The sequence below is a fragment of the Taudactylus pleione genome, unplaced genomic scaffold (assembly GCF_031769625.1).
Source record: "Taudactylus pleione unplaced genomic scaffold, aTauple2 ptg000165l, whole genome shotgun sequence".
Lineage (NCBI taxonomy): Eukaryota > Metazoa > Chordata > Amphibia > Anura > Myobatrachidae > Taudactylus > Taudactylus pleione.
The window spans coordinates 1,492,755-1,519,486 of record NW_028284567.1 but is presented as its reverse complement, the minus strand read 5'-3'; the positions used below and the strand labels follow the sequence as shown (position 1 = coordinate 1,519,486).

The 26,732-nt window shown below is 46.8% G+C and overlaps 1 protein-coding gene across 2 annotated transcripts in view; it reads left to right on the top strand.

Annotated features, from left to right (window-relative positions):
• KAZALD1 (Kazal type serine peptidase inhibitor domain 1) overlaps positions 1-26,732 on the top strand; it is a 77,688-nt gene that overhangs the window by 5,081 nt on the left and 45,875 nt on the right. The window contains exons 1-2 of one of the 2 annotated variants that reach the window (XM_088475201.1): positions 167-237; positions 21,868-22,474. In XM_088475201.1, the coding sequence (XP_088331327.1) occupies positions 21,970-22,474 (505 nt within the window). In that variant the 5' untranslated portion in view covers positions 167-237; positions 21,868-21,969. Of the gene's footprint in view, positions 1-166; positions 238-21,867; positions 22,475-26,732 lie in introns of those variants that run through there. The other variant, XM_088475200.1, reaches the window with a different exon arrangement.

Genomic DNA, 26,732 nt, shown 5'->3' with positions numbered 1-26,732 from the left:
GCCCTATTACAGGTGCGCTCTTATGTCCCTATTTAAGAAATGAGGGGGGGGGCACCAATGCTCGCTCTGGCACAAGGCACCAAAAAGTCTAGTTACGGCTCCAGCTACGGCATTTTGGCTGGGATACTTGTGACCGGTTTTTATCTACTATGAATTTCAGCGTGAGCCACATTCTCCCTCACCTCATTGACAAAGACACCTGCTTCTCCCACGGTCGCCGCATCAAGCCTGTATCAGGTAGACGATCCTTGCATTTTGGTGGTGAGTTTGCTGAGCACCTGTTTCTCCCACTGTCGCCACTCTGGGATTGCATTCTGTGGGCGACTTCTGCTAAAGTGGTGATCTGTCTATATGGTGGTGAGGTCGAGTGGTGATCTGTCTATATGGTGGTGAGGTCGAGTGGTGATCTGTCTATATGGTGGTGAGGTCGAATACAACACATGCTGCTAGCTCTTAATGCTGTCTAATTACAAATTGTCTATTGGAACATATGTCATTCTTTAAATAAATGTGGATTCCTACTAAAGCTATACATTACCAGACCTCCTAATCTAAAGTGGACACTTTTTTGTTCTCAGGACTATTGTTATATTGGTCATTATTAGGTGGTTTATATCATTACGTTTATATTACATTGTTTATTTGTGAACAAGTATTTTATTAAAATGATATAATGTATCTTTAATTGCGCTCCCTATGTGCTTTTGTTTCCTATTTAACCTTAGTATTCCAGAATACTTATTGGGAGCCGCAGGGTAAGAACGATCAGCATCTGTGTTTTCTACACAGTTTTTATATTTATTATTGCGTCTGATTTTTGATTTTGTATTCATTTATTAGTGTTTTTCTACTAGAAGTTGCTATTTGGCCTGATGATGTATTCTCACATTTACTAAGTGACGTATTGAGCTTTGGGCCGATTCAGACCCGCTCGCTAGGATGCTTTCGCACCCAGCCTGCCGATGTTTGTATTCTGCGCATGCGTACGCATCGCAGTGCGCGTGCGTGAACCAGTCCATGCGATCACCAATCGATCACTTCTTGTGTATAGAAGCCTCGCTAGCTTGAGTGACAGGACGAGCCGTTTGTGGGTGGGTACCGGGGTTGGTCGTTGGAAACAGGGGAATGGTGGTGTGAATGCAGGCGTGCCTGAGCGTCTTAACGCCGTTTCAGAGGCATGCATAATTGAGACACAGCATCATAGTACACGTCAATTGGCTAAATTTTACACTGAAGCGCTCGCAGTGCTTGCCGTAGGGTATGGTCTACCACAAGTGCTGCGTATGCATCCGATGGTTCTCAATGTTACCGATGGTTGCATACACTTCCTGGAGATGTCGTGTATTGCGAAGGGAAAGTGGGCGTCTTAAGACAAGCTGGTGGGCGGCTGCATACACATGGCGATCGCACGCCAAGACATAGTGAGCATGCTATTGCCTTGCTGGGCGATCGCAGGATTTGCATACCTTGGCAGCGTGCGAACGCATTTAACAAGCGGATCTGAATTGTGCCCTTTAAGCAATCTTTGGTCTGTCTGAATAGTAAGCTGTATAATATGATCATTTGTGTCATATAGGTGTCTATTCTGAGTCATACACATAATGGCTGCGTTTGCAAGAAGCCTGATTTACTACCCAATGTTAAGAATTGGGGGGGGGGGCTGCTCATGAGAAAGATTGCTGAGTAATGATATCTCTGTATATCATACTTGCCAACTTCTAAGTTTTCCTCCCTAGGAGAAACAGGTGAACGATGTTGGGGGCGGGGCCTGATGGGTCACATCATTAAGCCCCACCCCTGCAGAAATTGCCACAAATGCTGCATATTTAAATAGGGGGCGGGGCCAAATGACATGATTCTCATAGAAACGCTTCATTAGGTCCCGCCCCCAACTGATGGACTCGCCAATCCCTGGGAATATTCTCCCCATTCTGCCCACTTCACTAGAAAGTGGGTGGGATGTGGGAAAAGTGTCTACTCTTCCGGGGGTGCAGGGGGTTACCCCAACAATCGGGAGCCTCCTGCAGGCCCTGGGAGGGTTGGCATGTACAGTATGTTGTATATATGAAAAATGAAATAAACACAGCCATTACATACTTACAGAAAGCTAGGTTGCAGTGGAGGGGGGTGGGGGCTCGATCTGTGAGTGTGAGTGTGCTCCCGCTATACAAAGCCGCAATATGCATACATAGTGTAAATTAGGGGTGAGCGGGTTCGGATTTCTGAAATCCAAACCTCCCCGAGGCCGATCCGAGTCAGGCTCGACTTTTCCCGCCTGACTCGGATCTGAAATCGAGGCAAAACGTCATCATCCCACCTTCCAGGTCTCGCGGGTTTTGGATACTATATAAGGTACCCACGTCGGCGCCATTTTCTCACTCGGCTGTGGACAGTGAAGAGGGAGGGTGGGAGTTAGGGCTGGCTGGGCTGTGTAGTGTAGTGTAGTGCAGTGTAGTGTTGTGCTGTGCTGCTGTTGTCCATAGGGGCTGTGTCCACTCCTCCAAAGACCATAGGGGCTGGCTGTGTTGTGCTGTGCTGCTGTTGTCCATAGGGGCTGTGTCCACTCCTCCAAAGTCCATAGGGGCTGGCTGGACTGTGTTGTGCAGTCAGTGGGCCATAGGGGCTGTGTCCACTCCAAAGTCCCAGTCCTAAAGGGGTGCTGTAGAGTTGTCCAGGGGGTGCTCTGTCCATCAGGGGTGCTCCCCCCAAGTGCAAAAAAAATTAATATTTTTTCTGTGTTTGTGAATTGTGTGCGCAGTAGCCGCACGTGCATCAACAAAGTAGCGCCAAGCGTGCGCCTGTGTCATAAGTAAAGGACCGGCTGGCTCGTCCGTTAAAGGGTGCTGTAACCTCCAAAGTGCACTCCAAATAATATTTTTTTTTTTCTGTGTTTGGGAATTGTGCACTGTGGCCGCATGGTTATCAACAAAGAAGCGCCAGGCGTGCGCCTGTGTCATAAGTAAAGGGCCGGCTGGCTTGACCGTTAAAGGGTGCTGTAACCCCCAAAGTGCACTCCAAACAAAATAAAAAATTATTTTCTGTGTTTGTGAATTGTGTACACTGTGGCCACACGGTTATCAACAAAGTAGCGCCAAGCGTGCGCCTGTGTCATACGTAAAGGGCCGGCTGGCTTGACCATTAAAGGGTGCTGTAATCCCCAAAGTGCACTCCAAACAAAATAAAAAATAATTTTCTGTTTGTGAATTGTGTGCACTGTGGCTGCACGTGCATCAACAAAGGAGCAGCGCCAAACGTGCGCCTGTGTCCAATAAGTAAAGGGCCGGCTGGCTTGTCCGTTAAAGGGTGCTGTAACCCCCAAAGTGCACTCCAAAAAAAATAAAAAATTCTTCTTTTTTTTTCTGTCTTTGTGAATTGTGTGGGCTGTAGCCGCACCTGCATCCTCAAAGCAGCAGCGACAAGCATGCGTCTGTCTGTTAAAGGGTGGTGTAACCCCCAAAGTGCGCTCCACAAAAATAAAATAATCTTCTTTTTTTCTGTGTTTGTGTGTGAAATGTATGCACAGTAGCCGCACCGGCATCCTCAAAGCAGCAGTGAAAAGCATGCGTCTGTCTGTTAAAGGGTGGTGTAACCCCCAAAGTGCGCTCCACAAAAATAAAATAATCTTCTTTTTTTCTGTGTTTGTGTGTGAAATGTATACGCAGTAGCTGCAAAGCCTCAAAGCAGCAGCGACAAGCGTGCGTCTGTCTGTTAAAGGGTGGTGTAACCCCCAAAGTGCACTCCATCAAAAATAAAACATTTTCTTCTGTGTTTGTGAATTTTGTACACTGTACGTGCATCAACAAAGGAGCAGCGCCAAGCATGCGCCTGTGTCCCATAAGTCTGTTAAAGGGTGGTGTAACATCCCAAAGTGCACTCCACAAAAAATAAACAATTCTTTTTTTTCTGTGTTTGTGTGCGAAATGTATGCACAGTAGCCGCACGTGCATCAACACTGCAGCAGCACCAAGCGTGCGCCTGTCTCATAAGTCAAGGGCCGGTTTGGACATCTGGTCCGGACTGAAGAACGTGCCAACAATTTCTGACAAGTCTACTGTCACTGCATATGATACTGTCACCATTGACAGAATGGTGGAGGATTACATCGGTGACAGCATCCAAGTAGGCATGTCAGACAGTCCGTACCTGTACTGGCCGGAAAAAGAGGCAATTTGGAGGCCACTGTACAAACTGGCTCTATTTTACCTGAGTTGCCCCCCCCTCCAAAGAGTGTTTAGTGCAGCCGGGAACCTTTTCAGCGAAAGGCGTAGGAGGTTGCTTCCACAAAATGTGGAGAAGATGATGTTCATAAAAATGAACTATCAACTCTTCCAGGGAGACCAGCCTCCAGAACGTACAGAGGGACCTGTGGTGGTGGATTCCAGCGGGGACGAATTAATACTCTGTGAGGATGAGGATGTACACAACACTGAAAAGGGTGAGGAATCGGTGGATGAGGAGGATTAGGACGACATCTTGCCTCCGTAGAGTCAGTTTGTGCAGGGACAGATTAATTGCCAGCTTGTTTTGTGGGGGCCCAAACGAACCAATCATTTCAGCCACAGTCATGTGGCAGACCCTGGCGCTGAAATGATTGGTTTGTTAAAGTGTGCATGTCCTATTTATACAATATAAGGGTGGGTGGGAGGGCCCAAGGACAATTCCATCTTGCACCTCTTTTTTTTCTTTGCATTATGTACTGTTTGGGGCCTAGTTTTTCAAACTGCCATCCTGGCTGCCACTGCAGTGCCACTCCTAGATGGGCCATGTGTTTGTGCCGCCCACTCGTGTCGCTTAGGATAGTCATCCAGCTACCTCGGTGCAACCTTTTGGACATAAAAACACTATTGTGAGGTGTGAGGTGTTCAGAATATACTGGAAATTAGTGGAAATGAAGGTTATTGAGGTTAATAATAGCATAGGAGCAGAAAAACCCACAAATTCTGTGATTTTAGCTATTTTTATGCTTTTTAAAAAAAAAATACAGATCGAAAACACAAAACCCAGAATCCAAAACACGGAAGGGTGGTTTTGGCAAAACCAATCCAGATCCAAAACACGAAGAAAGATCCAGATCCAAAACCAAAACATAAAACACAAAAAGTGGCCGGTGCACACCCCTAGTGTAAATCAAATATAACTGTGAAGTGCTAATTGGCTATGAACAGTCATAAAATGAACTCCACTGTTTTATAAAAACAGCACAGCCTTGCCTACAATAAAATCTTTCATAAGGGTGACTCTCAATCATAGTAGTATCATAGTTTACCGTTTAATGTACACCATACTAAATAATATTTTGCTTACATTAAGCTGTTAGTAACGAGCGGTAACTGATAGGGTACATAGAATTGGGGCAGCGGGCATATGGTGAGACTGGTGCATTACACCTCTTCCTGCCATCAGTGTGCACTAAGAGGAATTAGCAACATAGGGAAGTGAGGGTGTAGGTCAGTATGGCCAGAGCCATAGCTAAGCACTTATGCGCCATGATCTAGTCCATCCCTCCATTAGGGATGGACATCGGAAGCACACCATCAAATGATGGTTGGGCTTCCACCATCAAAACTTTCAATGCTATGGTAAATAACCATCACATCAAAAGAATTTAAGGAAAATAAGTATTCATTTGATATGCGTATGCACAAAAAAACGTGCTTGTGCATGCGCAATAGCCCTATAGCTCGGCTGGCAGGGGGTGAGATGGGGTGGAACTGGGGGTTCGAGACGTCTTGGGATCAGGGGCGGGGCCTGGAGTAGTTCCTGTGACAAGATGCCCAATGCTGAGAGCTGTAGTCAGGGACAGCCCCGCTCTCAGGATTAAATAAAAAGTTAAAGTTAACCATCACAACACCATCGAATCAATACCATTCAATGGCGGCAAACATTGTAATGCCACCATCGAATGGTAAAAACACTACCACAAGAAAAACATTGCTGGTCAGCAAACATCAACCATCGATGTCCATCCCTATCCTCCACAACCACTGCAAATGTGACATCATGACATCACAGAAGAGAGGGCAGGGACCAGGAAGCTGAGTGCCCAGTGGCTCTGAGGAAGTTCTCTGGGCTGCAGGTTACTGTGCAAGCAAAATACAGGGGCCACATAGGCCGCGACTGTATCGCCCCCTCCATCTTGCTACCTGAATGGTGGCACCACTCGCACACTGTTACAGCCCTGCATATGGTTGCAAGCACCACCTTGGGGAAGAAGAAGATTGAGGCACACTCCAGCGTTTTTGTCCCATATGAACTAGGAATAATTGCACAGATCTGTATTGCATGTCTCTACAACTACTGTAGACAAGAAATTTCAAATGACTGCTAAAATGCACACTAGGCTTCTTTTAGTGCCGATATTTAATAGCTTCAATGCGGAAATATGTCTAGATATGCCAAAAGCAATATATGGATATTTATACAACAGCAAGCTAATTTGTTTCTAGTGCTGATCTGTTTGTCTAACTCACAGCCCCCACAGATGTTACTTCAATGTTTATATGCATTCCTGTACTCTCAGACTGTGGTTATAGTTATAGAAGACAATGTAATAGTATAGGAGGCTGTGTATGTAAGACCTTCAAGTATGAAGTAGTATGGACTATGGAGTGGCTGAATTCCTTTGAAGGTCATCAAGGTTATGTCTTAAAGTGGCACCAATTGTAGGAGGTCATATGAGGGCTTTTCTTCTGTGCTCCTTCCTCTGTCTATGCGTATCGCTCTATATAGCAAACGCAGTGTCACAGAACCCAAGATTTTAGTTTTTGTTCTCTATGCAAAATAACATGAAAGTATAACAAGCTCATTGAATAGATTTCAGAGTAGACATTTTTGATCATAGCTTATTTGATCATAGCTTATCCACAAACCCTGCTTCAGTTTATGACATAATATGGTACCAATAAGGGGTTAATCGAATGGTTCCCAAACTTTTTGAAACATGGTGCTCTAGAGTATCAGCATTTTTTTCACGGTACCCCTAAGCCAAGACTTTCGTATTGAGAAATTCTGCAAAAATTGTTACATTAAGTAAATTATGCTATATGTGATACTTAGGGGCCTATTCATTATTACTTATTTTTTTCAAAAGATGGTGAAAATGCACATTTTCATCTGCAATTGTAAAAATTAAGTGTCCGGGCCATTCATCAAGAAGGTAATGCAGGAGATATCAAAGATATCTTCTACTAACCCTCCTTTTGCGGAATGGCCCGCTGTCCCCATACACTGGTATGGGGACAGAATTCATCAAGCTCCAAAAACATAACATTTTTGGAGCTTGACTGCGGGAGCATTTGCCATCTTCAGATGGCGAATGCTCCTGCTCCGGGCTCGCAACCCATTATTTCCCTATGTCCGGGTTGCGAAGAGGAATCCTTTCAGATCCCTCTGTCCCTGTGCGGTTCCTTCCGCCGGACGTCGGGGCTCTTGTGCAGATATCTTATGATTGGCAACCCCCAGCACTGGGTTTGCCTATCACATCGTACATAAATAATTTGATTTGGTCCTAGACCATCAACCTATTGCACCCTTAATAGTGTTTATCAAGATCCAAACATTTACAATTACTCAGACTTCTGGGATAAGTCAGTGGGGAATTCTGTTACCATAATTGGCTACTGCCACCATTCATTGTACAATGATCAGAATGAGAGGACAGCCATGGAAACAGAAAACAGCCTGGCTTTTGTGGCTTACACGCTTCCTCTTCCAAACAAAATAGCATGTCAAGCTTGTTTGGGTAGGGAAAATGATGAGTGGGCATCCTGGAAAGGAAAACGGTTTTAACTTTATTTGTTCCTATTACCATGAACTTGTTAGTCAGCTGGTCTATTCCTTACTCCTGCAAAATAGGATCTTTTGCATTTGACTGCCTCCTCCTGATGCCGGCCTAATACGTGTTATGCCTCCTCCTGATGCCTGCCTAATACGTGTTATGCCTCCTCCTGATGCCAGCCTAATACGTGCTATGCCTCCTCCTGATGCCGGCCTAATACGTGTTATGCCTCCTCCTGATGCCTGCCTAATACGTGTTATGCCTCCTCCTGATGCCAGCCTAATACGTGCTACGCCTCCTCCTGATACCGGCCTAATACGTGCTATGCCTCCTCCTGAAGCCGGCCTAATACGTGCTATGCCTCCTCCTGATGCCGGCCTAATACATGCTATGCCTCCTCCTGATGCCGGCCTAATACGTGCTATGCCTCCTCCTGATGCCTGCCTAATACGTGCCATGTCTCCTCCTGATGCCTGCGTAATACGTGCTATGCCTCCTCCTGATGCCTGCCTAATACGTGCTATGCCTCCTCCTGATGCCGGCCTAATACGTGCTATTCCTCCTCCTGATGCCGGCCTAATACGTGCTATGCCTCCTCCTGATGCCTGCGTAATATGTGCTATTCCTCCTCCTGATGCCTGCGTAATATGTGCTATTCCTCCTCCTGATGCCTGCCTAATACGTGCTATGCCTCCTCCTGATGCCTGCCTAATACGTGCTATGCCTCCTCCTGATGCCTGCCTAATACGTGTTATGCCTCCTCCTGATGCCAGCCTAATACGTGCTATGCCTCCTCCTGATGCCGGCCTAATACGTGCTATGCCTCCTCCTGATGCCGGCCTAATACGTGCTATGCCTCCTCCTGATGCCGGCCTAATACGTGCTATGCCTCCTCCTGATGCCGGCCTAATACGTGCTATGCCTCCTCCTGATGCCTGCCTAATACGTGCAATGTCTCCTCCTGATGCCTGCGTAATACGTGCTATGCCTCCTCCTGATGCCTGCCTAATACGTGCTATGCCTCCTCCTGATGCCGGCCTAATACGTGCTATTCCTCCTCCTGATGCCGGCCTAATACGTGCTATGCCTCCTCCTGATGCCTGCGTAATATGTGCTATTCCTCCTCCTGATGCCTGCCTAATACATGCTATGCCTCCTCCTGATGCCAGCCTAATACGTGCTATGCCTCCTCCTGATGCCTGCCTAATACGTGCTATGCCTCCTCCTGATGCCAGTCTAATACCTGCTATGCCTCCTCCTGATGCCAGTCTAATACCTGCTATGCCTCCTCCTGATGCCAGCCTAATACGTGCTATGCCTCCTCCTGATTCCTGCCTAATACGTGTTATGCCTCCTCCTGATGCCAGTCTAATACCTGCTATGCCTCCTCCTGATGCCTGCCTAGTTATAAATTATCTAGGTTTATTATAAATTGCCTTAGAAAGCTGAACATTGGGATCCAGATCATTTCATTTTGTTTGCAGCAAGTTATTTCTCACTCGGCCTTCATTATACTCTGGTATTGGTATTCGTACCAAAACATCCACCAGCTGTGGTCCTAGTCTCTCGCTGTACGTATTAAGACACACCAGCGGTCGCACCATCAGAGATTGCACCAATCCTATGGAGGAGAAGCTGAATCTCCATCTAACCATGGTCAACTGCGTCTGGCTAGCCACCTGTTACCTCTCAGTAATGCCCGCTAAATCCCCAGCTCCTGCCTCCAAATTTGTTTTGCGGCTTAGAGCATACTTGCCTACCCTCCCGATTTGGTCGGGAGCCTCCCGAAAATCGGGTGCTGCCCCCGACCTCCCGGGAAGGCAGGCAATTCTCCCGGCTGCCGCCCAACCCTCCTATCTCCCCCGCAATGACCCCTGCAACCCCCGCAGCGGGGGGGGCGGTGATGCGATTCGCGTCATTTTGACCCCGCCCCCTGCTACACAATGCCTATTTTATCGGCATTGCATAGCAAGGGCGGGGCCAAACTGACGCGATCGCGTGACCCCGCCCCCATCACGCCTTCAAGTGATGTCACCCACCCGGCAACTCCCCCTTGTACCGGCCACGCCCCCCCCTGTCCTGCCGATCTGGCAGCTCCCTCCCGGAAGGAGCAGCCAGAAAGTCGGCAGGTATGGCTTAGAGTGGTAACCAGCGGGACTCATGCGCAGTGTGACTCGGATGCTTGCGCAGACTGAGAACACTGCATTGACCTCTGAATAAGGCCATCTTTGTTCTGTTTAGGAGGCGCTTATGGTATACTTGAAAATTTCTAAAGGAGGCCATGGATGGAGAAATTGTACCTGCCGCAGGGCTCGTGCTATTTTCGATGGTGCGACCGATTGTGGCATATAATGGATGCACCAATCAGCCCTTGCACATTTTGCCGCACGAATGTACACGAGGGAAGGAGTTTGTATTGGCATTTGCATAAGGCCACAGATGGGCGATTGCCAATAAATGCTGCTGTGTGTGCGTCTGTGTGTGACCTAGTATCAGCCTATCAGGCCCAATATATTGAATCATAGAGGTGATCCAATACTGTATATGTAAATGAACTAGGGGTGAGCGGGTTCGGATTTCTGAAATCCGAACCCCCCCGAGCCCCCCCGATCCGAGTCCGATCCGAATCAGGCTCGACTTTTCCCGCCTGACTCGGATCTGAAATCGAGGCAAAACGTCATCATCCCGCCTTCCGAGTCTCGCGGGTTTTGGATCCTATATAAGGTACCCGCGTCGGCGCCATTTTCTCACTCGGCTGTGGACAGTGAAGAGGGAGGGTGGGAGTTAGGGCTGTGTAGTGTAGTGTAGTGTAGTGCTGCTGTTGTCCACTACTTCAAAGTCCATAGGGGCTGGCTGTGTTGTGCTGTGCTGCTGTTGTTAATAGGGGCTGTGTCCACTACTTCAAAGTCCATAGGGGCTGGCTGGACTGTGTTGTGCAGTCAGTTCTCCATAGGGGCTGTGTCCACTCCAAAGTCCTGTGCAGTGTCCCAGTCCTAAAGGGGTGCTGTAGTGTTGTCTAGGGGGTGCTCTGTCCATCAGGGGTGCTCCCCCCAAGTGCTAAAAAAATAATATATTTTCTGTGTTTGTGAATTGTGTGCGCAGTAGCCGCACGTGCATCAACAAAGTAGTGCCAAGCGTGCGCCTGTGTCATAAGTAAAGGGCCGGCTGGCTTGACCGTTAAAGGGTGCTGTAACCCCCGAAAGTACACTCCAGTCCAAACCAAAAAAAAAATTATTTTCTGTGTTTCTGAATTGTGTGCGCAGTAGCCGCACGTGCATCAACAAAGTAGTGCCAAGCGTGCGCCTGTGTCATAAGTAAAGGGCCGGCTGGCTTGACCGTTAAGGGTGCTGTAACCCCCGAAAGTACACTCCAGTCCAAACCCCAAAAAAAATTATTTTCTGTGTTTGTGAATTGTGTGCGCAGTAGCCGCACGTGCATCAACAAAGTAGTGCCAAGCGTGCGCCTGTGTCATAAGTAAAAGGCCGGCTGGCTTGACCGTTAAGGGTGCTGTAACCCCCGAAAGTACACTCCAGTCCAAACCAAAAAAAAAATTATTTTCTGTGTTTGTGAATTGTGTGCGCAGTAGCCGCACGTGCATCAACAAAGGAGCAGCGCCAAGCGTGCGCCTGTGTCATAAGTAAAGGGCCGGCTGGCTTGACCGTTAAAGGGTGCTGTAACCCCCAAAGTACAGTCCAGTCCAAACCAAAAAAAAAATTATTTTCTGTGTTTGTGAATTGTGTGCGCAGTAGCCGCACGTGCATCAACAAAGTAGTGCCAAGCGTGTGCCTGTGTCATCATAAGTAAAGGGCCGGCTGGCTTGACCGTTAAAGGGTGCTGTAACCCCCGAAAGTACAATCCAGTCCAAACCAAAAAAAAAATTATTTTCTGTGTTTGTGAATTGTGTGCGCAGTAGCCGCACGTGCATCAACAAAGTAGTGCCAAGCGTGCGCCTGTGTCATAAGTAAAGGGCCGGCTGGCTTGACCGTTAAAGGGTGCTGTAACCCCCGAAAGTACAGTCCAGTCCAAACCAAAAAAAAAATTATTTTCTGTGTTTGTGAATTGTGTGCGCAGTAGCCGCACGTGCATCAACAAAGTAGTGCCAAGCGTGTGCCTGTGTCATAAGTAAAGGGCCGGCTGGCTTGACCGTTAAAGGGTGCTGTAACCCCCAAAGTACACTCCAGTCCAAACCAAAAAAAAAATTATTTTGTGTGTTTGTGAATTGTGTGCGCAGTAGCCGCACGTGCATCAACAAAGTAGTGCCAAGCGTGCGCCTGTGTCATAAGTAAAGGGCCGGCTGGCTTGACCGTTAAAGGGTGCTGTAACCCCCGAAAGTACAGTCCAGTCCAAACCAAAAAAAAAATTATTTTCTGTGTTTGTGAATTGTGTGCGCAGTAGCCGCACGTGCATCAACAAAGTAGTGCCAAGCGTGCGCCTGTGTCATAAGTAAAGGGCCGGCTGGCTTGACCGTTAAAGGGTGCTGTAACCCCCGAAAGTACAGTCCAGTCCAAACCAAAAAAAAAATTATTTTCTGTGTTTGTGAATTGTGTGCGCAGTAGCTGCACGTGCATCAACAAAGTAGTGCCAAGCGTGCGCCTGTGTCATAAGTAAAGGGCCGGCTGGCTTGACCGTTAAAGGGTGCTGCAACCCCCGAAAGTACACTCCAGTCCAAACCAAAAATAAATTTATTTTCTGTGTTTGTGAATTGTGTGCGCAGTAGCCGCACGTGCATCAACAAAGTAGTGCCAAGCGTGCGCCTGTGTCATAAGTAAAGGGCCGGCTGGCTTGACCGTTAAAAGGGTTCTGTAACCCCCAAAGTACACTCCAAACCAAAAAAATATATATTTTCTGTGTTTGTGACTTGTGTGCACTGTGGCTGCACGTGCATCAACAAAGGAGCAGCGCCAAGCGTGCGCCTGTGTCCCATAAGTAAAGAGCCGGCTGGCTCATTTCTTAAAGGGTGGTGTAACCCACAAAGTGCACTACTCTCCAGCAAAAATAAAAAAATATTTTTTGTGTTTGTGTGCGCTTTAGCCGCACGTATATTATATATCAATATAACATAAATGGAGGACCAAACTTTCTCCGATAAAAATAAAATAGGGAAAGATCAAGAACCACTTCCTCCTAGTGCTGTTGCTGCTGCTGGGAGTTGTTCATCATCCCAGAGAGGAAGTAGGAACATCACTACTTTTACTAAACAATTGACCCTCCAACAGTCCCTAGCGATGAGGATGAAGTACGACAGCAGTCATCCTGAAGCAAAACGTATAACTGAGGCCTTGACTGCTATGTTGGTGTTAGACATGCGTCCGGTATCCGACATTAGTGCAGTGGGATTTAGACAATTGATGGAGGTAGTGTGTCCTCGGTTCCAAATCCCGTCTAGATTCCACCTGCATCCTCAAAGCAGCAGCGACAAGCGTGCGTCTGTCTGTTAAAGGGTGTTGTAATTCTCAAAGTGCTCCAAAAAATCAAAAATTTTTTTTTAATGTGTTTGTGACTTGTGTGCGATGTAGCCACACTTGCATCCTCAAAGCAGCAGCGACAAGCGTGCGTCTGTCTGTTAAAGGGTGGTGACACCATCAAAGTGTGCTACACAAACAATTAAAATATTGTTCTTTTTTTTTCTGTCTTTGTGAATTGTGTGGGCTGTAGCCGCACTTGCATCCTCAAAGCAGCAGCGACAAGCATGCGTCTGTCTGTTAAAGGGTGTTGTAACTCTCAAAGTGCTCCAAAAAATCAAAAAATTTTTTTTTAATGTGTTTGTGACTTGTGTGCGATGTAGCCACACTTGCATCCTCAAAGCAGCAGTGACAAGCGTGCGTCTGTCTGTTAAAGGGTGGTGACACCCTCAAAGTGTGCTACACAAACAATAAAAATATTCTTCTTCTTTTTTCTGTCTTTGTGAATTGTGTGGGCTGTAGCCGCACCTGCATCCTTAAAGCAGCAGCGACAAGCGTGCGTCTGTCTGTTAAAGGGTGGTGACACCCTCAAAGTGTTCTACACAAACAATTAAAATATTGTTCTTTTTTTTTCGGTCTTTGTGAAATGTGTGGGCTGTAGCCGCACCTGCATCCTTAAAGCAGCAGCGACAAGCGTGCGTCTGTCTGTTAAAGGGTGGTGTAACTCTCAAAGTGCTCCAAAAAATAAAAAACTATTTTTTTTATGTGTTTGTGACTTGTGTGCGATGTAGCCACACTTGCATCCTCAAAGCAGCAGCGACAAGCGTGCGTCTGTCTGTTAAAGGGTGGTGACACCCTCAAAGTGTGCTACACAAACAATAAAAATATTCTTCTTTTTTCTGTCTTTGTGAATTGTGTGGGCTGTAGCCGCACCTGCATCCTTAAAGCAGCAGCGACAAGCGTGCGTCTGTCTGTTAAAGGGTGGTGACACCCTCAAAGTGTTCTACACAAACAATTAAAATATTGTTCTTTTTTTTTCTGTCTTTGTGAATTGTGTGGGCTGTAGCCGCACTTGCATCCTCAAAGCAGCAGCGACAAGCATGCGTCTGTCTGTTAAAGGGTGGTGTAACTCTCAATGTGCTCCAAAAAATAAAAAACTATTTTTTTAATGTGTTTGTGACTTGTGTGCGATGTAGCCGCACTTGCATCCTCAAAGCAGCAGCGACAAGCGTGCGTCTGTCTGTTAAAGGGTGGTGACACCCTCAAAGTGTGCTACACAAACAATAAAAATATTCTTCTTTTTTCTGTCTTTGTGAATTGTGTGGGCTGTAGCCGCACCTGCATCCTTAAAGCAGCAGCGACAAGCGTGCGTCTGTCTGTTAAAGGGTGGTGACACCCTCAAAGTGTGCTACACAAACAATTAAAATATTGTTCTTTTTTTTTCGGTCTTTGTGAAATGTGTGGGCTGTAGCCGCACCTGCATCCTTAAAGCAGCAGCGACAAGCGTGCGTCTGTCTGTTAAAGGGTGGTGTAACTCTCAAAGTGCTCCAAAAAATAAAAAACTATTTTTTTAATGTGTTTGTGACTTGTGTGCGATGTAGCCGCACTTGCATCCTCAAAGCAGCAGCGACAAGCGTGCGTCTGTCTGTTAAAGGGTGGTGACACCCTCAAAGTGTGCTACACAAACAATAAAAATATTCTTCTTTTTTCTGTCTTTGTGAATTGTGTGGGCTGTAGCCGCACCTGCATCCTTAAAGCAGCAGCGACAAGCGTGCGTCTGTCTGTTAAAGGGTGGTGACACCCTCAAAGTGTGCTACACAAACAATTAAAATATTGTTCTTTTTTTTTCGGTCTTTGTGAAATGTGTGGGCTGTAGCCGCACCTGCATCCTTAAAGCAGCAGCGACAAGCGTGCGTCTGTCTGTTAAAGGGTGGTGACACCCTCAAAGTGTGCTACACAAACAATAAAAATATTCTTCTTCTTTTTTCTGTCTTTGTGAATTGTGTGGGCTGTAGCCACACTTGCATCCTCAAAGCAGCAGTGACAAGCGTGCGTCTGTCTGTTAAAGGATTACATCGGTGACAGCATCCAAGTAGGCATGTCAGACAGTCCGTACCTGTACTGGCAGGAAAAAGAAGCAATTTGGAGGTCCCTGTACAAACTGGCTCTATTTTACCTGAGTTGCCCCCCCTCCAGTGTGTACTCCGAAAGAGTGTTTAGTGCAGCCGGGAACCTTGTCAGCGAAAGGCGTAGGAGGTTGCTTCCACAAAATGTGGAGAAGATGATGTTCATAAAATGAATTATCAACTCTTCCAGGGAGACCAGCCTCCAGAACGTACAGAGGGACCTGTGGTTCCAGCAGGGACGAATTAATACTCTGTGAGGATGAGGATGTACACACTGAAGAGGGTGAGGAATCGGTGGATGAGGAGGATGAGGATGACATCTTGCCTCCGTAGAGCCAGTTTGTGCAGGGACAGATTAATTGCCAGCTTGTTTTGTGGGGGCCCAAACGAACCAATCATTTCAGCCACAGTTGTGTGGCAGACCCTGGCGCTGAAATGATTGGTTTGTTAAAGTGTGCATGTCCTGTTTATACAACATAAGGGTGGGTGGGAGGGCCCAAGGACAATTCCATCTTGCAACTCTTTTTTTTCTTTGCATTATGTACAGTTTGGGGCCTAGTTTTTCAATGCCATCCTGTCTGCCACTGCAGTTTCACGCCTAGATGGGTCACGTGTTTGTGCCGCCCACTCGTGTCGCTTAGGATAGTCATCCAGCTACCTCGGTGCAACCTTTTGGACATAAAAACACTATTGTGAGGTGTGAGGTATTCAGAATAGACTGGAAATGAGTGGAAATTAAGGTTATTGAGGTTAATAATAGCATAGGAGCAGAAAAACCTACAAATTCTGTGATTTTAGCTGTTTTTATGCTTTTTTTCAAAAAAATACAGATCCAAAACACAAAACCCAGAACCCAAAACACGGAAGGGTGGTTTTGGCAAAACCAATCCAGATCCAAAACACGAAGAAAGATCCAGATCCAAAACCAAAACACAAAACACGAAAAGTGGCCGGTGCACACCCCTAAAATGAACTGAGGTTTTTGCTACTCTGTGGATCCTATATACAGCAGAGACTACTCACGAGGATCTTTAGTGTAACCTCCAAAGCCACTGGCAAAAAATAATTGAAAAAGACAGATGTCACATGGTAACTGTATTCCTGTACTTGGATTCCTTCATTTCTTAATGGAGAACAAATGTCAGTTAAAGCAACAGGAAGGAATTCAGATCTGAGACTCGGCATGTTCAGTAAGAAGCACAGATTATACAGCTATGATATATCTGACTGTGGCATCGGTCAAACACTAAATATAGAAGAGGCATCTCTCTGTTATGTCACATTTTGTATAGACTGGGGGCCTGATTCAGTCATTCAGCACAGGACGGATTTGCAAAGCCGCACGCAAGCCGCTTTCCAGTTCCATCCTTGCAATTCTGGTAATGCAGAAGGAGGTGTCATGCTTTCTGCATGCATTACTTATACAAGCTGCGTCCAAGGATGCAGCATCGCATAATCTGCGATAACATCGGCCGGCTGAGTGACATATGGGGTCACACAAATCGGCTGCCACAGGTACAACAAAGAGGCCAGGAAATCTCTGTCAGCCAATGAACATATAAACTCCACACAGAAAGGGCCTTGACCGAGAATTTAACTCATGACCTCAGTAATGTGAGTCAGCAACACTAGCCACTATGCCACCATGGTGCTCAGGTATTTGCTTGATATTAAATAAGATGTATCTCACATTTACGCAACACAGAGCTGGTCTACTCAATATGATGACATATTTCACTCTGTGAAGTCTGGTGCATCTATATGCAGCCCTGCCATATACATTATAAGGATTACTTACTTTACCGACTTTTTTTATCTCCTCTCCGGGAGAAGCCAGGAGAGGAGATGCCCCTTGCTAACGGGGCAGGGCTTTGATGTCATTCTGTAAAATGCTGCGATTCGTATGTCCGTGGATTGGGATGGGCTAAATGACGTGTTTGCGTGTTATTTTAGCTCTGCCCCTTCCATATGGACTGGTGATTGCTGTTATTTTGTCCCCTATTCTGCCCACTTCGATAGGAAGTGGGCAGGATGCGGTCCATCTGGCCACTGTTCCGTAAGTGCGGGGGGGGGGTTCCTGAAAAATCGGGAGCCTCCCACAACTCCTGGGAGAGTAGATAAGTATGGATTACTTACTCGGGGGTGTTGTATTCGACATTCATCATGTCAACACTGATGATGGCAAAATGGCCCTGGCGGTTTAGTGGTGACTTACTTGGACTGGCGGCTCCAGCGATGTCTTCCGGGTTCATCGATTATGTCAGGATCAGGCGTGGCTTCCGGCGGTAAGTATGACCTTCCTAACCTCTAATCCTCTTCCTAGTGCCTAACCCTAACCCTTCACTGCCGGTCCATGCAGAATGTCAACATTTCAACATCACAACTGTTGCAGGCTTGCCTACCCTCCCGATTTGGCCGGGAGCCTCCCGATTTTCGGGTGCCGCTCCCGGCCCCCCGGGAAGGCAGGCAAGCCTCCCGCAAGCCGCCATCCCTCTCTACCCCCCTGCAGAGTTACTAGGGAAACCCCCGCAGCGGGGAGGCCCGGTGATGCGATTCGCGCTGAATCGCGTCATCGTGGCCCCGCCCCCCGCTTTACAATGCCGTTTACTCCGGCATTGTGATGAGGGGGCGGAGCCGCGATGATGCGATCTCGTGGCCACACCCCCGGCCCGCACTGGCCACGCCCCGCAACGGCGTTATAGTGCGGCCACGCCCCCCGCTGTAAGCTGACATTCAGCCCCCTCCCGGAAGGAGGGAGCTGAATGTCGGCAAGTATGAACTGTTGACAGTTAAAAAGCACTGCCCAACTGCGTGCGGCATCTCCACTGCGTCCATCTCTGAATCAGGCCCTCTGTATCTCCTGAGGTAGGCAACCTAACATTACTGACAACAGCCTCCATTACACATAATGGCCTAACGGCTACAATTGTGCTGGAGATGGATTTCCGGATTATTACCCGCAGCCTAGATTGTGTGCATGCACAGTCTTATGGCCGCGAAAATACAGCAGATAAGCCTGGTCAGAGCCCAGAAGGAAAGTGATAAGTGCAATTTATCACTTTATACACTTCACGGTAGGGGGCCTTATCAGAGTTGCTGCCCCAGCAAGTGAATTTTGATATATGGCTCCAAAAAATTATTTCTTATCGCTGTAATATACATGGTGACAAGAAATTATTTTTTTTTGTGCCTGCACTGCTATCAGTGATTAATAGGGCCTTTTATTAGCAGCAATGCTCTGTAACCCATAGCAACTGTTGTTATGTGCCTAAGCTGCTCCAATTCTTGTACGTTACTATGAGTTACAGCAACTGCACACAATGGACCATGACATTAAATTAGCCCCTTAGTTCCACACTTGCAGAACATTTCCTGTACCCTTTGCTGTGATAATTTACAGGTTGTAGAACCTATTTATCAAACGATAAATGGCCATGCTGAAACACTAGTTTACGCATATTTAAGTTACCGTGCCATGCATCATGAGGGGTCCGATAGGACCCCCCCGGTATTCAGCAAACTCCGAAAACTGAAAGTTTTCGGAATTTGCTGCCAAGAACAAGCGTCATCTTCAGACAGCGCTTGTTCTTGGATCTCAGTTCCGGGGATGCGAAGAGGGATCCGAGCGGATCCCTCCGCCATCTCCTCACTACCTCCCCGGCGGCTTTGCACATGCGTGACCCGAGGTCACGGATGCGTAGCCGGGATGACGGGGAGAGCTACAGAAGTAGCTGCCATACCTAGCACAGGGACAACTGCTTTTCGGAGCAGTTGTCCCCTCATCGGAGCAATGATGAATTGCTCCGGTGTCACTTTTCCCCCGCTGCGAGTTGGATACTTAAGTATTTCTTGCAGCACATTCAAAACTTCATCATTGGAGGCCATATGGCCTTCAATGATGAATAGGCCCTTGTGAGACCAATCTCTTTGGAAGTTAAACATATTATAATATTTCCGTTGAAAACTTAGATATCACCTCACATTTCAAGTCAGATTGAAAATATTGCAGTCTGGGCATTCCCATTTCCCTCGCTTTCTAGTTCCTTTTCCTTACCATAGAACTTAGCAGACAGCCCATACTACTGTTATCACAGACTTTTAAGCCGCTTAGATATGAGGGATACCCATGTGCCTACTTCCTGGTAGCATCTTTTATGCACTCTATATGACCATCTCTGAAAACCCATTGAATAAAGACACAACACACTATAGCTGGTGGAAGAAGATCCAATTTATTTAACACTTTCATAAAGTTGGTGGCCCAGGAAAAGCAACTGCAAACATACTATTCAATTTGGTAATTGAGGTGGGTACTCCTTCCCACCCCATCCGCAGGTGGGCCCATCTGAGCCCACCAAATTCAAATGGACTGGGTTCTCCAGTCACTTCTCCCTCACTAGTGGGGTGACGGTCCGAGTTTGTGCCTAGTGCCCCCGCGATGGTCAGCTAGGGAGGAGCCTTCAGGTTCCATCATCTAAAGAAGGGGGCCGTGACACTACTAGCAGCACTGTTGCCCACATCGGCACAGGAAAAAACTCCATAGAAAGAGAAAGCATCTTTCTACGCGTTGCCTTTTGTTAATTCCGATTCCTCCCTCTTCTACTCCTCCTGGACTTGACCTCCCCTCTCTTGTGAGTCACTTTAAGCCTGTATGGTCTGGGCCATGCCCCAGCCCCCTCTGCTTCTGCAGCAACACACATTTTACCTGCAACAAAGGCTATTCATCCAACTAGCCCCAATTTATATCCCCAATACCCCATCGCTTATCTACATTGTGTCCAGAATGCGGACGCTGCTTCCATATTCTTTGTTGAACCAATATTGTTGTACTCTTCAGATAGCACTAGGGTGATTTATGTTGCTAATATATTTCTCGGATGAATGCATTTTAGTAGGATCTTAATTTCACCAAATACTTACAATAATAATACACACGTTGCATTACAAACATTACTTCCGGAACAGTGGCCAGATCAACCGCATTCAGTGACAGACGTAATGCCGATATTTACGCAAAATGAGAACATTTTTGCTAAAGTGCATGCACAAACTCCGCACAGCACATGCAGCGATTGTTTTGTGGTTACGTTCGTACAGAGAAACCATTTGCAAAGTGAGTGCTTGGTAGTCAGCATTTAAGGGTGGAAACGGGGGTATTAGAAAGCAGTAATGTCTGACCGTTTAAGCGCTGTTTCATGGGCGTGCATAAATTAGTCATTGCCATCTCCTTCACAGCATGAGAGCCCTCATTGTGTCAGGAAAGCTGCAGTGTTAGCAGCTGGTCAGACCTGCCACGTATGCAGCAAGGCTGTCCGATGTGTGTCGATGTTATCATACTTATGTTGTAGCATGTCGTCGTATGGATCTGAGAAGGCAGCAGTGTGGGCGTCCCTATGCTTGGTTATGCTTTGGAAGTCATTAGCATATTTTAGAGACTGTGATCCGTGAGAAAATGCAGTTGCAATTGCATTACCGTCCATCTCTGAATCAGGCCCAGAATGTGATATGAGTATGCCACCGATTAAATATCATAAAGCTGGGCTTGGGAGAGGACCAGAGAATGGGAAAGCACAAGAGTAGGGATGGACATCCGAAGCCCAGCATCCACTGGTTGATGGGCTTCCGACATCAAATCCTGCAATGTGACGGGTACTAGCAGGGGGGAGAGCGGGGATGGACAGGTGAGAGAATGGGGGAGTTGAATAGCTGGGAGGAGAAGGGGGAGATGGATAATAGGGAGAAGAAGTAGTAGGCAGCACTAGCAAAACAGAATAGGACAAGCATCTAACTAAAATATTCATTACTGTTTCGAACATATGTTATTTTTTAAAATGTGTTTTTTTTACCCTTTACTCACAATTTGGGGATTAATCCCAGGATCCCGTTATTGGATAACTGTAATCCAGAAATACCAGGATTTCAAAATGATTCCGGGATTGGAATTCCTAGTTGCTATGGATTCATTTAGATTGGCAACTTTCATCAATGTTAGGACTTTACCATCAAAGAATCTCCTTCATCTCTGCTGTATGACTCCCCATACATTAAGGAGTTACAATAAGTAAAACAGTTATCAGTTATATAACAGTGTATGTCATTATCTTTTTTGCTGTAGCTATCGCTGACTTCTGTCTAACCAAAGATGTCTCTTATGCTGGGTACACATGTAAACATTTTCTGTCCAACCATCCAACTAGTTGATTGGTTGGAATGAAAATCTGGTAACGTATGGGAGTAAATGATGATCAGCAATTTGCTACTAAATACCAGAAAACAGATGAAAATGGTCGTCAGACAAGTTTGGTAAATGTTTGATCTAAACAATTTGTTCAAACAACAGTTTTTGTCCATTTTCCGGCGTTTGGGAGCAAATTGCTGATTGTCATTTGCTTTCATACCTTACCAGATTTTCATTCCAACCAATCAACTAGTTGGATGGTTGGACAGAAAATCTTTACATGTGTGGCCAGCTTTATTTTCCGCAGAGCTGAATTTACATGAAATGCTATATAGAGAATGTTCTTGTAAAAGGAAATAAAAGAAACCTTTCTCTTCTTTCCAGATTCCGTTTGCCCGAAGTAGTAATTGCTGATTGCAGAAATGCAGAAATTCAAGCAATGAACCTGCAAGTGATGGAGATTGGCTGTACAGTCCAGGACAGCTCATGAAAATGTTTAAATGTGCCACAAGGATCTGTTCTGAACTATTCCTCTTGCTATATCTCACTTACCTCCAACTAATACCGAGTTTAGCATTACCGAGTGCCCCTGACTACCTACAGCGTGGCTGGCAGAGATTGTTGGAGGAAGGAGAGAGCTGTATAGACTGTAGGCCAGAAGAATGTCCTCCGCCACGTGGGTGCCTTGCTGGGCTCGTACGGGACACCTGTGATTGCTGCTTGGAATGTGCCAATTTGGAAGGACAAATATGTGATTTGGACAATACCAACCATTTCTATGGGAAATGTGGAAATAACCTGGAATGTCAGTTGGACATGGGGGACCTAAGACACGGGGAGGTGCCGGAACCTCAATGTGCCTGCTTATCTAAGACAGCTGTGTGCGGATCTGATGGCAAGACCTATCCCCAGCTGTGCAAATTTCAGGAGGTGTCTAATGCACAGCCCGAGAGAAATCTTACAGTTATCCATGAGGGGCCGTGTGAATCAGGTACAGTAAACATTATCATTATCCCGTCCAGCTTGTTGTGGGTTTCAGTGTTTCAACGAATCAACAAATTGTTTACTAAGGTAACAGTTAAGGTAAACTTAATTTCCTGTTCTACTGCAAGTATCATGGGTCTGGTGTTCCTATATTGAATACAAAAAACAGCATGAAATAATTAACTCAATCTACAGCATATACCCAGAAAAGCAAACCCTATTATTTATTGTTTTAATCATTAGTGACTGGTAGTATTTTGTGCTTTGTTGTAATTGTTTGATCATAGTAAGAATAGCTGTTTTGTGTATGCATGTATATAGATATGGGCTGCTTGCTTATGTTTGCCTCTAGGCCAAAAGCTGTCAGTCCTCCACAGGGCAAAGAATTCATTATCTACAGTAGCCTGTGTGTATATGTCTTTCGATTGTACAGTAGGTAGTAAGTGCTCTATTTCTATTAGGGCTCATACAGGGATGCGGTCAATATCCCGACCATGGGGTTTGCGCCGGAATCCTGAAACCTGTCAGAATCCCGGCGCCGGCATTCCAACTGAGAAGGGGGAGGTTAGATTTAGGCACTGGGGGAGAGGTTAGGTTTAAAAAAGTTTAGGGAAAAGGTAGGGAGAGTGGGAGGGTTAGAAAAGACAGATGTCGGCAGTGGCGTAACTAGGGCAGGGTGAGCGGGGTTCGTGCCCTGGGCGCCGTTGGACCGGCGGCGGGGGGGGGGGGGGCGCCGCCGGCCACGGTACCGGCCCGCCCGCCCGCCCTAGATAGCCAGTGTAGCAAGGAGTGCGGTCAGCGCTACACATTTGCACAGGACCGGCGCTAGGCTTCCAGCGCCGGTCCTGTGCTACACGCCTGAGCCCGTTCCCTCCCCCTGAGCGCTTGCCCAATAGCGCCAGGAGGCGGGCTCAGGCTGTGCATAACACACGCATCGCCGCCAGCGCTGGCTCCTGCAGTGGGTAATGGGACTGACGTCAGTCCCATAATGCTGAGCGCGCCAGCCCGGGCGGACTGGAGGGCGGGAGCGGCATCGGCATCGGCAGGAGCAGCGTGGAATCAGGTAAGTATATTTTTATATATATTTATTTTTAAACCTTACCTATCTGCACAACGGGGGAGGGGTTGGCTACTACTGGGGGGGACATCTACTGGGGGGGGACATCTACTGTGGGTGCCATTGGGAGGACCTACTGGGGGGGGGCTACTCTACTGGGGACTACTACTTGGGGGGGGGACTACCACTGGGGGCATTCTAAAAGGGGCCTAGTATTACTAGAGGCACTGCACTTGGGGGACCACTAATGGGGGCAATAATAGGAAGGGCCACTACAGGGACCACTGGATAGGGTCCCTGTAGTAGGGGTCACTACTGGGAGCCTGCATCAGGGGGACCACTACTGGGGGCACTGCATGGGAGGGGGGACACTACTGCTGGGGGCACTATATAAGGGGCTTACTGCTAGGGGCACTGCGGGGACCACTACAGGGGGCACTAGATAGGGGGGATCACTACAGGGTGCCTGCATAAGGGGACCACTACTGGGAAAACTGCATGGGGGGGACTACTGCTGGGGGCACTATATAAAAGGGCACTGCATAAGGGGATACCGCTACTGGGCGCACTGCATTGTGGGGACTGCTACTGGGGGCACTGCATAAGGGAGTACACTACGTGGGGCACTGCATTTGGTGGGGCCACTACTGGGGGTACTGAGTAAGGGGAACTAATTGGGGGCTGTATAAGAGGGACCACTACTGGGGATACTGTATAAGGGGCACTACTATGGGCCTGCATGAGAGGGACCACAACTGCATACTGGGGGTACTACTGGGGTTAAGGTGCATATGGATAGGAATGTTCAGTTTGAAAATAAAGGGGTGTGTCATGTTGACACGCCCCATTTTTAAGTGACCACGCCCATTTTTTTGACGCGCACGCCTTTGGCGCGCGCACATGGGGGGGGGGCTCCCTTTTCAAATTTGCCCTGGGCTCCAAATACCCTAGTTACGCCACTGGATGTCGGTATCTTAACCCTGTCGGGATGACAGCGTCGAGATTATGACTGCCGGGATCCAGTGGGCCGGCATCCCGTACCTATCACCTCATACGTACAGTTTAGGGTTAGGATTAGATTGTGGTTTAGGTTAGACATACATGCCTACTCTCCCGGGAGTCGCGGGAGGCATACGATTTTTCGGGTAACCCCCTGCACCCCAACTTCCTAGTGAAATGGGCAGGATGGGGAGATTTTAGGACAAATTTGCAGGTCCTTATGCAGGGGTGCAGCTAACTGACACGAATCGTGTCATTTAGCCCAACCCCCTCCTCGCGGACCCGCGAATTGCGGGTTTTCCAGCAAAGGGAGTGGGGCCTAATGACAGCTGTAGCCTGGCCCCGCCCCCCGAAGCCAAGATGACCGGGCTGCTCTCGGAAAAGGTTCATCAAAAGGCGACAAGTATGGGGTTAGATAGTATGGTCGACATTCTCCCTGTCAATGTGCATAATGTGAGTGAATGTCGACTTTTAGACCCTGTTGATATTCACAATGTTGACATTCATACCATGTCGACATTCTTGCATTCTTATATTATTTATGATTATAAGACTCGTATACCACACCCCTGTGTACACTGTCCACATGGACAGCAACGATACAGGCAGCCTTAGAAGATGTTGCAGACACCATTGTATTACATTACTTTGTAGTTCCCTTGGCAGCTGTATTTATTCAGCAAGCATTCCACGGAGGTCAGTGATGCACAACCACATACCACTTGGGGCTGCATGACCCCTACTCAGGCAATATTACATTTGCAGTTGTTAGCAACTAGTTAATAAAGGGCAATGCTCTCAATATGGATTTTCTTCATGAGCCAAAGATTGTTTTTATGAACCATTTATTCACAGTTGAGTAAAAGAAAACATCTCTATGAATTTATTGCAGGCGGCTTTTAGTACCGACCAGTGTTCATGCTAACACATAATTAGTAACAGATCGCACCTCACATAACAGCACTTTGTTCATTCCTTACCATGGGATTAAAGGTATAACTTGGTTTGTGAAATAATAAGAAAAGGCAGTAGCTAGTGGCTGTCAATCAATTCCACCAAACACTTCGTATTTTTATAGCGAGCGTATAATAGAAGCAATCCATACAGCACATATTTCATTTAATAAGGGAATGGAATTATTTGCTTGAATCGTAGAATACCTGGTGTCTGCAATGCATTTTTTCCATCTTTCTAATGACTCTCAGATGTAGAATTGCAAATTCCTGCCACTACCAGCAGGCTGGCTTTTCACTTTCACTAAAATCAGCTGGTGTCAGGAGTCAGCTATAACATACAGCTACAGTAACCTGCCTTACCCAATATAAGTCACAGGGGGGGCACTGATACAATGCTGCCCAAAAGGTTCATTATTTATAACAAATTACACTTTTTATTCAGATTGTCTTTCAGTTCTGTTTGGGTTTTGTGTGAGTGTGCTTAGTGTGATGTAGGTTATTTTGGGGCATATTTATTATAACTTTTTGGCCTGCCCCCGATACTAAGGATTCCTTATCGCTGCAATTTGCGGCAATAAAGGATCCTAAAGATGTATCTTTTCTGAGTTGCCTGCACAGGTGAGAAGTAATGGGATCGCAATGCCCACGCAGTACCGCTACCGTGCATGCATTGATGTCTGTCAGCCAGAGGCGTCAGAACGATTTTATGTTGGTGGGGCAACCTTTTGAGTGTAAAGTCTTTAAAAGTCTTCGAAGGTGACCCCCATCCCTCTTGTGTACCTGGGCTGTAATGGTTCCATATCTACTGAGTGGTTTAGGTCCCTGCAAACATCATGTTCCCAGGATATCAATTGGGAGCATCATAACCCCACTTTGACCACCAACAAAATTGTCCTAGCATAACTGAGTGCATTGAGACATTGAAGGTTTATGGCCTGTATCAACATGATTATAATTTCAGGGCCGATAATGAGATCTGGTAAGGCCTACTACACATCATATTATCTTTTAGGGGGCCTGATTGTCTCAGGGAACCGAGCAGCTCAGGGTATGGGGTTCACTGAGATGGGATCTTCTCAGTTCATGTACATTTCTCCAACCAAAAGGTGACATTTTTCTTCAAAAGGAGTTCGACATTCGACATAAACACATTCACCTCCATCCAACATATTGATAATATTAATATTATATTTTATTTACATGGCACCATTAAGTGTCCGTAGAGCCATACAGGGAAATACAAATATATGCAC